The following is a 13,608-nucleotide window of genomic DNA, read 5'->3' as shown; positions in this document are numbered from 1 at the left end:
CTAGGCATGGGCAACCGTACATGTTTTTATTCCTCTTTAATAACTTGCATTCACTAGCCTTCATTTAGGTAATAAATTTATCTCAAAAAAAAATGATGCGTGCCTCTTGTAAAAGTATTGTGTACTGTTAAAAAATTTCAAATTCAAATTTTAAATTCAAATACTTTGTGTAGTAGAGTAGTTTGTTATTGCATTTAGGTTTTCATTTAGTAGCTTGAGTTATTTTGGCTTCAGTGTTTCATAAAATGTAAAGGCAAAAATGAAGTTTAATAATGAATTATAAAATGCAGTACCTAGACTGATTTTGTAAAGCTGTAATGGCTGAGATATTAAACATTTGGCACTTTAATCTGCCAATAATAAAAAATGAGTGGCAAATGCATTGCTTTGTTAGATTTAAATGTACCATGGCTTCATTTGTGCAATAGGTCTCTGAAATTCTTAAGCTAAAATATATATATTTGGATACTTTAATCCAAAACTATTGTACCTCTTAGAGAAACTCAGACTGATTTTAACACTTCTTGCAATGGAGCTGATAATAAAAAGTTGCCATGAAAGGTAATTTTCTTATTCTTATGGAAGTGTACCATAATTTAAAACAATAAGGAACAGAATGCTTCATCGTGCTGTCATAGTTTGTACTGCTGTTGTCATCAACACTATTTATCTCAATGCTTTCTGAAACAGGGGTCTGAATGACATGGAATTGGATGCTTCATCCATGGAAAAGAGGTTTGCCTTTAAGTTTCTGAAGAAAATTTTAAAATATGTTGATTCTGCTCAAGAGTTTATTGCACATTTGGGTAAGCTGAAGATTTTAGTTTGAAAAAAAATAAAATTGTTGGTGTTTAAATTTTTTTTATTGATATGTTTAAATTTGTAGCAGCCACTATTTTTACCACATATGAGAAACTTAAATTCTGTCTTTTAATTTGCAGATTGAATTCTTGGACATCTATAACTAGCTAAACTGTTTGTGCTGTTCTATTTGCATTTCAGCAAAACTAAGTTTGCAAGGTTATATCAAAGAGCAGTTGTGTTATTTTTATTATACAGCTTCTAATTCGTGTCTGCCTTGATTGTATCCCTGCAGAAGCCATTGTAACCAGTGGAAAAACTGAAAAATCGCCTCATGACCAAGAAATAAAATTCTTTGCCAAAGTAAGTGATTTATTATTTCAAACAGTGTACATGTATATTCCATTATCCAGAACATGGAAATTTGTAATGTCAGTCTGCTTTTCAGTTAATGGAAATATATCTTTACCACATTTTTTCATGGTAAGTAATCAATCAAATGTTAACGTGTATTTCAAAATATCATAAAAAATATTTCAATATATTTGCTGGATTCAAGTATTCAAAATATTTAAATAGACCTGCTTCTTCAAGAGAAGGAACATAGAAATTAGAAGGCAACTTATTTATTACCTGTGAGCAATATTGTCACTGAACATACAAATTATTTCTGAAAATTTTTGCTTCATTATATCACTGAAGTGCATAGTATGACTTAATTAACTGCTTATTATCTATGTAATAAGGTAAGATTTAAGGTTTTACTTTATATGATTTTTGTGTGTGTGTGTGTCTGATACAAGAAAATACAACTTATAAAATTCTTCAAATGACCGTTGACCAACCAGTGCATTGCTGCTGAGTTTACCATTGTGCTCTGTTAAAAATACATTTTGTATCTCAATTTCTTAGGTGCTTTTACCATTAGTGGATCAGTACTTTACAAATCATTGCCTGTACTTCCTGTCTTCTCCAACAAAAACACTCAGTAGCAGTGGATATGCATCAAATAAGGAAAAGGAAATGGTAGCAAAGTAAGTAGAAAATTAAGATAAAAATGGAGGGTTCCCTCTATATAACTAAAGGTCTCCTGTTTGGTTGAAAAGTAAGATAGTTCAAAAGCTCAGTTTTCGGACCCAGAAAGTGAATAGTTTACTCTGTATCAGTGTGGCAGTGAGTGAATAGAATTCCTCATTTCAGTATTCTTTATGATATAAGTAAAGAATTTAGTATATATACTAAATAATGTATATTAAAATATACACCATTGTGGATTGTAACATCAAAAAAGTTAATAAATTAATCTGTGAACAATGAAACTAATGAAATTTAGTTTCCGATGGGTTTGTTTCATTGTTGATGGCAGTTCCTGGTTGAAACTTATCCCACTGTTGGGTCATTTCAATGATCTTACATTTTAAGTTTCAGATACCAAAAAATGTGCAAATGCCATGTTGCAGCTGCACAAAAAATTGAAGGAAGTTTTTAATTTTTAGACACCTGTCCTGCTTCAGATTTGGTTGGAATCAGCTATTTGACTCAGTTACTTTAGAAAATGTAATTTAAAAAGAGAGTTGCCTTTTAGTTAGTAATGGTTTACCTTTACAAAAATATGAAATTAATTTTGCTACATTTAACATTTAAAAATTGATATTTAATTTTTTTGAACATTTTTGTTGCTAGTTTTGTCCTACCATTTGAAGATGTGCTGTCAGTTATTTTATTTGGGAAATTTTCTATCTTAATCTTTCATACTAGATTTTACTTTTATGCTTCCTTACTTTAACTGTCAGTTTCTCAAATTTCTTTTGCTTTTCTTCACTATGTGGACTACCAGAGTTGACTGTTTTTTCCAATGAAAGAATAGATAGTAAAGTCTGAAAGCAATGCTTACTTACTCATTGTTACATAAGATCAAGAGTACCCTTGAACTTCCTAGATTAAATTCTTCAGTTTTTCTTCCAAATTATTTTTACATTTCTCTGAGTTGTTATTACCGTTTGGTTTCCATCTTCTAGGTGGGCAATAAACCTTATATAGCAGTTGCCTATAAGAATGGGTGTTAAATCCCTAAGAGTGTGCTTTACTGAGCTTTCAGATATAGTACATATAAATGTGCAAGACAGGCCTCCAGTAGCTGGGAAACTCAGCTCAAGTTCAGAAGAAAGAAGTTTAATTTCATTTCAATTTCATGCTTCTTCTCCAAATACTCCTATTACTCCCCTAAACCCAGTCAATTCAGCTAGAAAGATACTTGCTAAGATTGCACAAAATACTTTTAGGAAGTTGCATGAATGAAGTTTGGTATCTAGCCTGCAAATCTGCTATTATAAATTCAGAAATATCTCAAAATTATTTGTCAGTTCTTCATTAAGAAAAGGGACTATCAGTTATTTTCATTTTATAAGAAATGAGAATAAGGATACTCTTGTTAGTAAGAGACCATACCAGTTCCTAGGGTGTATTTGCTTCATTTTGCTATGTCCTAATTCTGTTTCTAAACTATAGCAAAGATGATTTAAAAGTCTGCCTTGAAATCTCTGTTTTTAGAAGTTAAAGTAGCCCCTTCAATCTTCAGAGTTGGTGATTTTTCCTTTTTCTTAATTATCCTATTATTTTGACAGATAGGTTAGATATGCAAGTTTCTGACATACTTGACAGACGCTTTTCTACTTTATATGTATTTCAGCGTTAATCTTAACATGGTCAGTGGCTAAATACAGATGTATTTATTTACAAAGGGTATCTTCACAAATTGTTGTAAATAGTATGAAGATTTGTAATTTTTGTTTCCTGCAGAATGTCAAGTAAAACACTAAAATGTTACTTAGTTTTTCTTGTTCTTAGAAAAAAAAGTTCTTATTCAGAAATAATAGCCATAAAGCATGACTCAACCATATAATATGCAATTGTTGGAAGTCACTGTAATCAGAAGCAAGTTTCACATTTCAAGTCATCTCTGAAGTAAAGCTTAGAAAAGGAGATAATTCATAAGCTTCAAATAATTATTCTGCTTAATGTAGCTATTTGACTAACTGTTACCATCTTGTATGATTCAAAATACACTTTCCAGGAACTATGTTGTGTTTTCTCTTTCATATTCCTACTACTCTTTACTTCATTTTCTAAATAAATCTTTAATCTTTGTCTTGTGTTGCTCTTTCTGTTCTTTTTCTGCTTTAGCCTATTCTGCAAACTAGCTGCTCTTGTTAGACATAGGATCTCACTTTTTGGTAAGTTGTTAAGAAAGATCTTGATAAAGTTTAAAATATAAAAAATGCATTAACATTGTTCTGTCTTACTTGAAGCTTTTCACAAACTATAGGCAAAGTTCTATAAAATTATGCATAAACTTCCAGTACAATTGGTGAGTGCACTGAACACAGCTCTGAAGCTAACAGTTAATAGAATATGTAAAGAGTTGGAGCAGGAAGCAATAGCAGCTTCTAGAATTTTCAGATTCCTTTAAAAAAAATCTCATGCCTTTGCAGTTACTTCTAGCTTTTCAAAAGTCATCTGATACTAATTGTTGTGATTTCAGTCATACTACTGTCAGATCCTATAATTTCTCAACAGGCATGGGAGATATGGGATAAAATAACATAGCTTTCTCAAAGGTATTGGTAAGAACATTATAAAAGAAAGGTACTACAAGATATGAAGTTCAGAATATTGCAGGGTCAAGTAATGAAAATGAGCCAGAATTAGACATCAGTTACTCTTTTTAGTTCTTATGCATCTCCAATGACAGTTTAGATTATTAGTTTGTCCTAAATTTTCTATAATGTTGAGCTCTCATAGTATCTCTTTCTAACCAGGTAGTGATTCTGCTACAATGGTGAACTGCCTGCACATCTTAGCTCAGTCTCTTGACACGCGGTAAGTTTGCAACATTTGTACCAACTATAAAGTATGACAGAGCTTTCTACACGCAGTTGGATTGTTTCTGTTTGTTTTTTTTTATTCCTTATTTGTCATTGATTATATTAGCAGTATCAGTAATTCAGATCTCGACCAAAAGGTTTAATCTACATTTTTCTCTTTAATGCCTGTCGTTCAAACACTAAAGACTTTTGTCTCCCTTTCCAAGGGCATCTAAAGACTTTATTGGAAGATATAAATCACACAAACTTTGGAATTGCAAGTACTAATGCCTGAAGATACTGAAACAGTTTAGTGCGTATTGGAAATTCTGGCATTAGAACTATACAAAATGGATTAATATATGGGCATAATTACATTTACCATTGAAATGTTTATGTAGATTAAAAGACAGACCAGGTTAGTTTTCTAATTTTAGCAGTTTTCTGGCCTGGTTATGTTGTACATCAGCCTGAAAATGAACTAATTGTGAATAACAATACTAGAAATCTTCATTAAGAGGTTGGAAAGACTGCAAAAAAATGAAGGAATAAGATTGTGATCCTGCTATTACAGTTGCATTTTATAGATTTGGGGCTCTTTGAAGATACATAAGAATTTATCCTGACTTGTAGACCAAGTTACTGTGGCTCCCATAAATATTTACAGGTTAAGAGGTATTTTTCTTGAGCATATTGTGCAAAGGAGCTTTCTCACCACCAGTGACATTTGCTGAAAAGGCATCATCTTACTTGAAATCGGTTGACAAAAACTGGAAAGACAAGACTGAGAAAGCAAAATTTTATTGCTATAATTTTGTATAAAATACTTCAAGCTAATTGTTGCTTATACTACTGTGTAGATGCAGGTGTCCTTTTCAGTTCATAATGCTACCGATACGTGTGTACCTTCAAAGACTAATAAATGTAACTAATGTGTACATATATAGCTATACAACTACTAAAGATCAACGCAAAATTAATATTTTTCCCTTATATTTTTCAGAACTGTTATGAAATCAGGGTCTGAGCTTGTTAAAGCTGGATTGCGTGCCTTTTTTGAGAATGCAGCTGAAGACCTGGAAAAAACTTCAGAAAATCTTAAACTTGGAAAATTTACCCATTCACGAACACAAATCAAGGGTGTTTCACAGAATATCAATTATACTACAGTGGCATTGTTACCAATCTTGACATCAATTTTTGAACATATTTCACAGCACCAGTTTGGAATTGATTTACTTTGTACGTCTTCTATTTTGTTCTGAGGTTTATTGTGCTATAATAATACAAACACTTTTTAGTAATGATTGTATGAATTCAAAGGATGAAATTCTGTTTTAAATAACACACACATTTCCAGCATTAAATCTGATGTAGCTGCACAGTAGCTTATTTCTATTGTATATTTGAAAATAATACTCAGTAAGTTTCCAATTAGTTATGTGCAATATTTCTCCTAACATTCAGAGAGAGAAATTAAAATTTCCCCTTAAGTGCTCTCTTACCAACAGTCTGGATGAGACTACTTTCCTATATGAAATGAAATTATGCTTTTTTATTGCATATTTTCATTTATTAAAGGAGACAATTCATTAATCCCTGTGTGTTTTTTCTTACATTTGAAAATCACTTTAGTTTTGTTTGGTTTTTGTTTTTTTTTTTTAGCATAATTTAGTTTAAAATTACTGAAAAGCCTCCTGGAGATTCAGCAATATGCTGTTCTAGAATTGTGTATATCTTGGTGTCTCCCCAGTTCCAAAGTAGAAGATAATGAAAAGATTGATAGCCATGAAATAGGTTTTTTTAAAAGGTGGGGATCACTGAAAATAATGTTTGGGGGATTAGATATACAGATGGATGTGGGTTAGTTTAAAATTGTATTCTGCAAGTGTGATAATGTGCAATATCTTATTAGCAAGTATCTGCTGGCCTCTTGGAACATCTGGTGATCTGATAGGATTTAGAATGGATGTAGATGACAGACCAGGTATCAGAGAAATTGAAGATATGTTGAGTATTAGTAGCCTAGAGTGTTCAGTGTTGCATATGTTAAAAGTTTTAGACACTGTTTATCAGGTTGTGTGAAGTAGGTATTTAATATTTGGAAAGCAGTCTTTAATTGAATAAATACTAATAATCTACTTCTTATTTCCCTCTAGTGGGTGATGTACAAGTTTCATGTTACCGAATTCTTTGTAGCCTCTATTCCCTTGGGACTGGGAAGAACATCTATGTGGAAAGGTATTGAGTGAAAAACTCAGCATGTAAAATTTTATCTTCCTTAGAAGTGTGTTGTTTAGGTAATAAAGCAGCGGGATGAAAGGTGATGCTGAAACAGTGTGAGCATCTTTAAAATACACTTTAGATGGGAAGTAGTCTACATCTTAGAGTTCAATTCCACACAGACAAAACCAAACCAAACCAAAAAAAAATCCAAACAAAAAAACCAAAAGCAACAACAAAAAAAACAACCAACCAAACAAAACAAACAAACAAACCAAAACAAGAAACCAACCTGAAACTAAAGAAAAGCAAACAACTCATTCTGCATATGGCAGAGAGTTTACCTTTTTCCATAGGGAAAGAGAAATTATTCTACAGGTTGCCATTAAGGCTCCCAAAGTTTGGCTGTTGCACATTGAAGTGTTAAGTAGACTGAGTACTTAAGTAGGATGTGTCTGTCTCACATCTAAGTCTATACAGATCCTCAAAATAGTTGTCCTGAGCATAAAAAACCTGAGCATATACAGAACATTCTGACAATCTTTAGCTCTATAAAGGAAACCACTTTACCAGTTACTTGCATTTTAAAAAGAGTAGGGTCTACATTCCTTTAAAACTCTAGTTGCTATATGTTCCAAGCCCTGGCGTTTGATCATGTTCCATTAAAAGAAACCCAAATCTGTATCTGTGACTTCAGAAAAGAGACCCCCAATTATTGATCTGTCTACCACAAGACAGGAGCTGAAGAAATCATTACCCTTCCTTATGCTTCTGAAGGCTTTAGGTAAGGCACTTTTCATTATCATTTTTATAATGAAAAGTTTAAGATCCACAGGGCCTGAAAGAGGAAACTTATACTGGAGGAAACGCAACTCAACTCTCTGGTTAAGAGAAGCTTTGCCAAGTATGAGGAATGCTTCCTTCCTTCCTGAGTTTATTGAGTAATTATTTCATGCAAAATGCAAGAGCAGTCTGATGGACAGCCTGTCTCTTTCCTCCCACTCTGCATGCATGTTAATGTGTGCACAAACTCATTCTTTTGTATGCCACATTCAGTCATTTATACATTAATCTCTAAATTACACAACTCTTTTTGGAACTAAAAGTCTTAAATGCTCTTTGCACAGATCTGATAGGCAAAATCACTAGCAGTCAGGGTCTTCTCACAGGAAATAAAAGGTGATTGTATTTGAGTTACCTTTTGATGAGAAATGCTCACAGCACAGTTCTTCACTTGATTGGCAAGAGCTATAAGCATTGGACAGGTACAGTAAATGTTGATGTTAGCAGCATCACCTTTTCCTACTGCAGTTGTCTTCTTAGAAGGGATGAGTGATCAGATCAGATATATCTGAGGAAATTAATTAGTCTCCTAAGGCTGTGTGAGAGGTTTCCAACTGTGGATTTCGTTTACTTTGGTTTTTACCAGACTGTCAGATTCTTAAATAAAAGCTGTAGGCAGACATCAGTTTCTAGGTGGGAGGTAGGATTTCAAACACACTGCTCAATATTTCAGCAAAACTTAGAAGCGATTGATTGCATTGACTGGAATAGTTATTCACGTTAGACAGTGCTCAGATTGGGGATCAAAGTGCAGTTTTTCTCCTAGTGCATTTTGGCAGGTTGGAGGATATGTAGTTATTTCTTCACATTCTAGCATGGCTGTGAAATAAAAACTGATATAGGCAGCTGAAGACGAGGCACTACATGGGTCACAATCTTCAACTTTAGGTAATAACATGAGGCAGACTTTGTTGTCCCAAAGGAATCTTAAAAAGATTTTTGTTATTCGTGGAACTGGAATAATCATAGAATTGTTAGGTTTGGAGGGGTCATTTAAAGGTGTAGTCCAACCCCTTCTGCAATGAGCAGGGACATTTTCAACTCGATCAGGTTGCTGAGAGCCCTGTCAAACCTGACCTTGACTGTTTCCCAGGATGGGGCATCTGCCACCTCTCTGGGCAACCTGTTCCAGTTCACCACCCTTATAGTAAAAAATGTCTTCCTTTTATCTAGTCTGAATCTGTCCTCCCTTAGTTTAAAACCAATATCACTTATCCTATCGCATCAGGCCCTGCTAAAAAGTTTGTCCCCATCTTTCTTGCAAGCCCCCTTTAAATACTGAAAGTCCACAATAAGGTCTGCCTGGAGCCTTCACTTCTCCTGGCTGAAAAACCCCAACTCTCAGAGTCTTTCTTCACCAGGAGAGCTGCTCCAGCCTTATGATCATTTTTGTGGCTCTCTGGGTCCACTTCAACAGGTCCATATCTGTTACAAAGAAACCATAGTGCTTCAAAGGATGAAAGGTGTGTGCTATCTTATCCACAAGCATAACAAAATCTGCATAAACTTTTAGTTTCATGCCAAAAAGAACTGTCTCAGCATCTCTTTCGCCTTCATCTGTATGTTTCCACCCCTCTCTTTTTTCCTTGTAAATACTGTTTGTGCAGGCACATGATGAACTTGTTTTGTTACCGTCGGTTTGGCTTGGTTAGTTTTGGTTATATGGTGAGATATTTTTTTACCTGGACCATTTGGTTCATCCAGGTCATCAAGATGTTATATGAGTTACAGTTCTAGCACAGAACAGACAAATAGGAACATGGAAACTTTTTGTGGGGGAATGCAGAATTGCCCCTTTCAAAATGAGCCACACAGGATGCCATTAAATCAGTCTTCGATAAACAGCAGTGGTGTTTCTCATAATTTCAAAGGAAGTGAAATCTTGAAAAGGAGTATGGCTGCCAAAACGAATTCCTGCTCATTATATGCATTTGCTCCTTGTTTAAGCAAAGCGGAGGTACAGTAATAACTAATCTATTCTTTTTGCATATTCTAAACATGTCTTCTATAGTTTGTAGTTGCACATTTGCACTATGGAGCAGTTTACCTTTAATATACAATATTTAGTGGATTTTTTTTAAAAAAACAAACACCTATTTCTTAAGCCACTGTAATGTCCAGTAATTTTGTTTGTGTGAGAAATACAATTTTTCAGAATTGTCAAATCATTCCTAGTGTATTAAAAATATTAACTAGATCAGCAGTAAATGTTAATGCTGCTTTATAATTCAGGCTAGATGTTGAAAGCCTGGTCAAAAACTTTTCCCCTCAGATAACTTTTAAGTGTCTCTCATATACAGGCAGCGTCCTGCACTTGGTGAGTGCTTAGCATCTCTTGCAGCAGCCATCCCAGTAGCATTCCTTGAACCTTCTCTCAACCATTACAATCCATTGTCTGTCTTCAACACCAAGAGTGCAAGAGAAAGAGCAAGTAAGTACTCCAGCAAAAAGAAAAAAAAAAAAGTAAATAAAATAGTGTTTACTTCTTTATATCTAATAGTGATAGAAAGAAATTGTAATAATTAAAAATCCCCAAATGTATGGCTCAGTAAAGAACACCTACTATTGCTCTTTAATTACTTGTTTTAGCCTCACTCTGCTTTGTTGAGATTGTCTTAATATAATTCCCTTTCTCCTAGCATATTTGGATATTTTACTGAATATGTTGTTTGAATTCTTTTCTGAAGCAGAATACTGTAATATTTTAAGCTCAGAGATCATATCTACATTACAAAAATTTTCAACAAATTGTACAGTAGCGTTCTTACTAGCAACATGCAAGGGGTGTAATATCTTATTATGTGAACAGGAAAATTATCAGTGTTTTTTGTGGTTTTACCAGTACTCCAGTTCAGCTTCGTATAGGGACCTCCTGGCAGAACGTGACTTTGATTCCATGAAAGCTTAATCAAAGGAGCATGAATCCTTCCACATAGATTTTCTTCACTTGCTTCTCTCCTGACTAACTCCTGATAGGTTCTCATATATTAAAGTATTTCAGTATTTTCTTCATTGATCCATGTAAGACTCATTACCAGCCAAAATCGTTGTTCCTGTAAACAAAACAAAACAGGATATTGATTCCATATGCTTCATAAGTTTTTCCATATAAAATCAGCTACAGAAAAGCTTGTGCTAGCCCTTTCTTCCTGTCAGTTCTGCTTTATGGATGCAGCACTGGTGGGAGAATTTTGCTAGAGTGACTGGCATTCAATTGTGGTATGTTGTGAATTGCTGAATAAGCACCCTTTGGTTTCTAATACAAACATCTGAAGACTGAAATTATTTCCTGTCATTTTTGTAGGGACATATATATACAGAGTTCATTAACAGGTTAAAATTTAATCTCACCCATAATTTTGAGGTGTTTGTTGGATTTAATTTTTTGCAAACTGACATGAAAGTGGTGACTGATTGTGGAAACAATGGTCAGAGTTTATCCAATATTGATATAAGCCCTCAGTTCTGCACTTTTACACAGCTCGGCTGCTCACCAGATAATTGCAGAACACTTTGTAGTGAAGCCATAGTTTTTTGGTAGATATTGTCTGCATCAGTCCTATATGCATGTCATCAGAAAGACATAATTTATGAGATGAAAGACCTGCATATACCCCAAAGTCTTCCTATAGTTATGTCTGCCCAAGACAGTGACAGAAAAAATCCTGGGTGACAATGTTAGTCATATTTAGGGCTTAAACATAGTTGTTCTCTCTTATTTTGGTAATTAATCTTTCGGTTTTCTCCCCTTTTTTGCAGTTTTAGGTATGCCTGATAAAGTAGAAGAGATGTGTCCAGAGATCCCTCAGTTGGATGGACTAATAAAGGAAATTAATGATTTAGCAGACTCTGGAGCACGGTATACTGAAATGCCTCATGTAATTGAGGTTATCTTACCCATGCTATGCAACTATTTATCCTATTGGTGGGAAAGAGGCTCTGAGAGTGTTCCTCAAAATGCTGGGCCTTGCTGTACAATGATAACATCTGAGCATCTAAGCATTGTTCTTGGAAATATTCTGAAAATCATTAACAACAATCTGGGAATAGAGGAAGCATCTTGGATGAAAAGAATTGCAGGTACTGCAAATATTTTAAGGAGTATATCTATTAATATTTAATTACTTCATTATACTTTACCGTATTACCCAGTGATATAATAGTAAAAAAAATAATTATTATTGTAACAGTAGAAAAGAAATATGAAGAGTAGATAAGTAACAATAAGAGAGATAATTTTAAAAAGCTTTATTATTTTTATGCATGAAACGTAGCATCACTATAAGCAGAAATCTTTCTGTACAACCCAGTGGAATTTGAAAATCTTGCCTTCTCGAAGCACTGTATAAGAGCATTTAATTTGGAGACTTGAATTACATTGATTTTTAAAGACACCTAAGAAATGAGTGTTGCAGTAGAGGTATAAGTAAGTCCTTTGAATTCTGTTTGTGAGATCTAAGGGTACAAGGGAAATAAAGTTTATATGGTGAAAAAATCCCCGGAGTAACACAAGTTCAGAAGCAGCCACTTTGCCTCAATTTCTCAAATGTTCTGTAACATTTAGGAGCTAGGTAGCTGAAGAAATTTACTGTATGCAAATTTTGCCATTCATCCTAAACAGTGTAAGAGTATAATACGCAATAAGGTGGTGCAAGAAAATTTTTGTAAATGTTATAATTTCCTGCTATATTTTAAAGCCCCACTGGTACTGGATTTTTAGTATTATTTTAAATACTGGAAGGTTTTTAGTAGTAATAAGGATTCAATTAAAATTTAGTAAAATATTTGCTGCTTAATTGTAGGGACCACTGCTTGCAGTTTTGTGGTGGCTGCTTATCTACTTAAGGAGAGTATGTACTAGTGTGGCTCTTGCAAAGATTTTTGACTCAGGTAGTCTACATTTTATTACTAATGCTCATACAAAATAGATCATTGATCCTGAATTAGTCATTCATTTTCTGCATTTTAGCTTGCCCAAGGCAAAAAGGGTAAAGGAATTCTTCCAAAAAACTGTTTTCTGGCTATATTCTGACATTTTATAGCAAAAAAAACCCCGCCAACATTAAAAAATCCCCACCAGTCATTTTGTGAGGACTATATGTCTCAATCCTTACTTTGTTTAGGTTTTAACTGAGAGATGTGTGACTCCCGAAAACCATGGTAGCTTAATTAATGTAAGAATGAAATATTTATAATCAGAATCATGGTAACTCACTCAATATACACAGTTGTTACAAAGCTATATGAATAATTTTATTAATAATGTTATTAATTTCCAGAAAATTGTGAAGTAATATGACCTTTATGTTGTCTAGAGCTGCAGAGTTCATATTAATATTACAAAGAACATCACTAGTGCATTAACCATAGGATCATCTATATTTTTATATGCAGTTTATGCTCAACCTATCATAAGCAAAGCCAGGGCTGATCTGCTAAGAAGTCACTTTATTCCAACACTGGAAAAATTGAAGAAAAAAGCTATAAAGATTGTGATGGAAGAGGAGCAACTGAGAGCTGATAGTAAAAGTGACACCCAGGAAGCTGAGCTACTCATTCTTGATGAGTTTGCTGTTCTTTGTAGAGACCTTTATGCCTTCTATCCAATGTTGATACGCTATGTAGACAATAACAGGTAAATAAAACATAATAATTAAACACATTTATTAGTTAATGTACTGGTGTCTATGATCAGATAATCACAAAGAACACAATCCATTTACTGCTATGCTGAGAATCAGATCCTGAGTATTTTAAGATTCTGAATGTACAGAATGATATGCCTTAAATTCAGACCTTTTTTTCACATGTATTTGCCACTATTATCTTTGAGAATTCATGTCCTGCCCAGACTTGTTATATATGCTACTGCAGCCCT

At 33.8% G+C, this 13,608-nt stretch overlaps 1 protein-coding gene across 10 annotated transcripts in view; it reads left to right on the top strand.

Moving 5' to 3' along the window:
- RYR3 (ryanodine receptor 3) overlaps positions 1 to 13,608 on the top strand; it is a 210,986-nt gene that overhangs the window by 149,210 nt on the left and 48,168 nt on the right. For all 10 annotated transcript variants that reach the window (XM_051621641.1, XM_051621636.1, XM_051621634.1 and 7 more), the window contains exons 58-67: positions 691 to 806; positions 1,097 to 1,164; positions 1,714 to 1,835; positions 3,985 to 4,034; positions 4,620 to 4,680; positions 5,668 to 5,906; positions 6,824 to 6,905; positions 10,031 to 10,161; positions 11,490 to 11,810; positions 13,125 to 13,365. In XM_051621641.1, coding sequence (XP_051477601.1) covers positions 691 to 806; positions 1,097 to 1,164; positions 1,714 to 1,835; positions 3,985 to 4,034; positions 4,620 to 4,680; positions 5,668 to 5,906; positions 6,824 to 6,905; positions 10,031 to 10,161; positions 11,490 to 11,810; positions 13,125 to 13,365 — 1,431 coding nt within the window. The remainder of the gene's footprint in view (positions 1 to 690; positions 807 to 1,096; positions 1,165 to 1,713; positions 1,836 to 3,984; positions 4,035 to 4,619; positions 4,681 to 5,667; positions 5,907 to 6,823; positions 6,906 to 10,030; positions 10,162 to 11,489; positions 11,811 to 13,124; positions 13,366 to 13,608) is intronic.

Source organism: Apus apus, chromosome 5 (assembly GCF_020740795.1).
Source record: "Apus apus isolate bApuApu2 chromosome 5, bApuApu2.pri.cur, whole genome shotgun sequence".
Classification (NCBI taxonomy): Eukaryota; Metazoa; Chordata; class Aves; order Apodiformes; family Apodidae; genus Apus; species Apus apus.
Note: the sequence above shows the minus strand (reverse complement) of the source record. Positions and strands in the feature narration are given on the sequence as shown.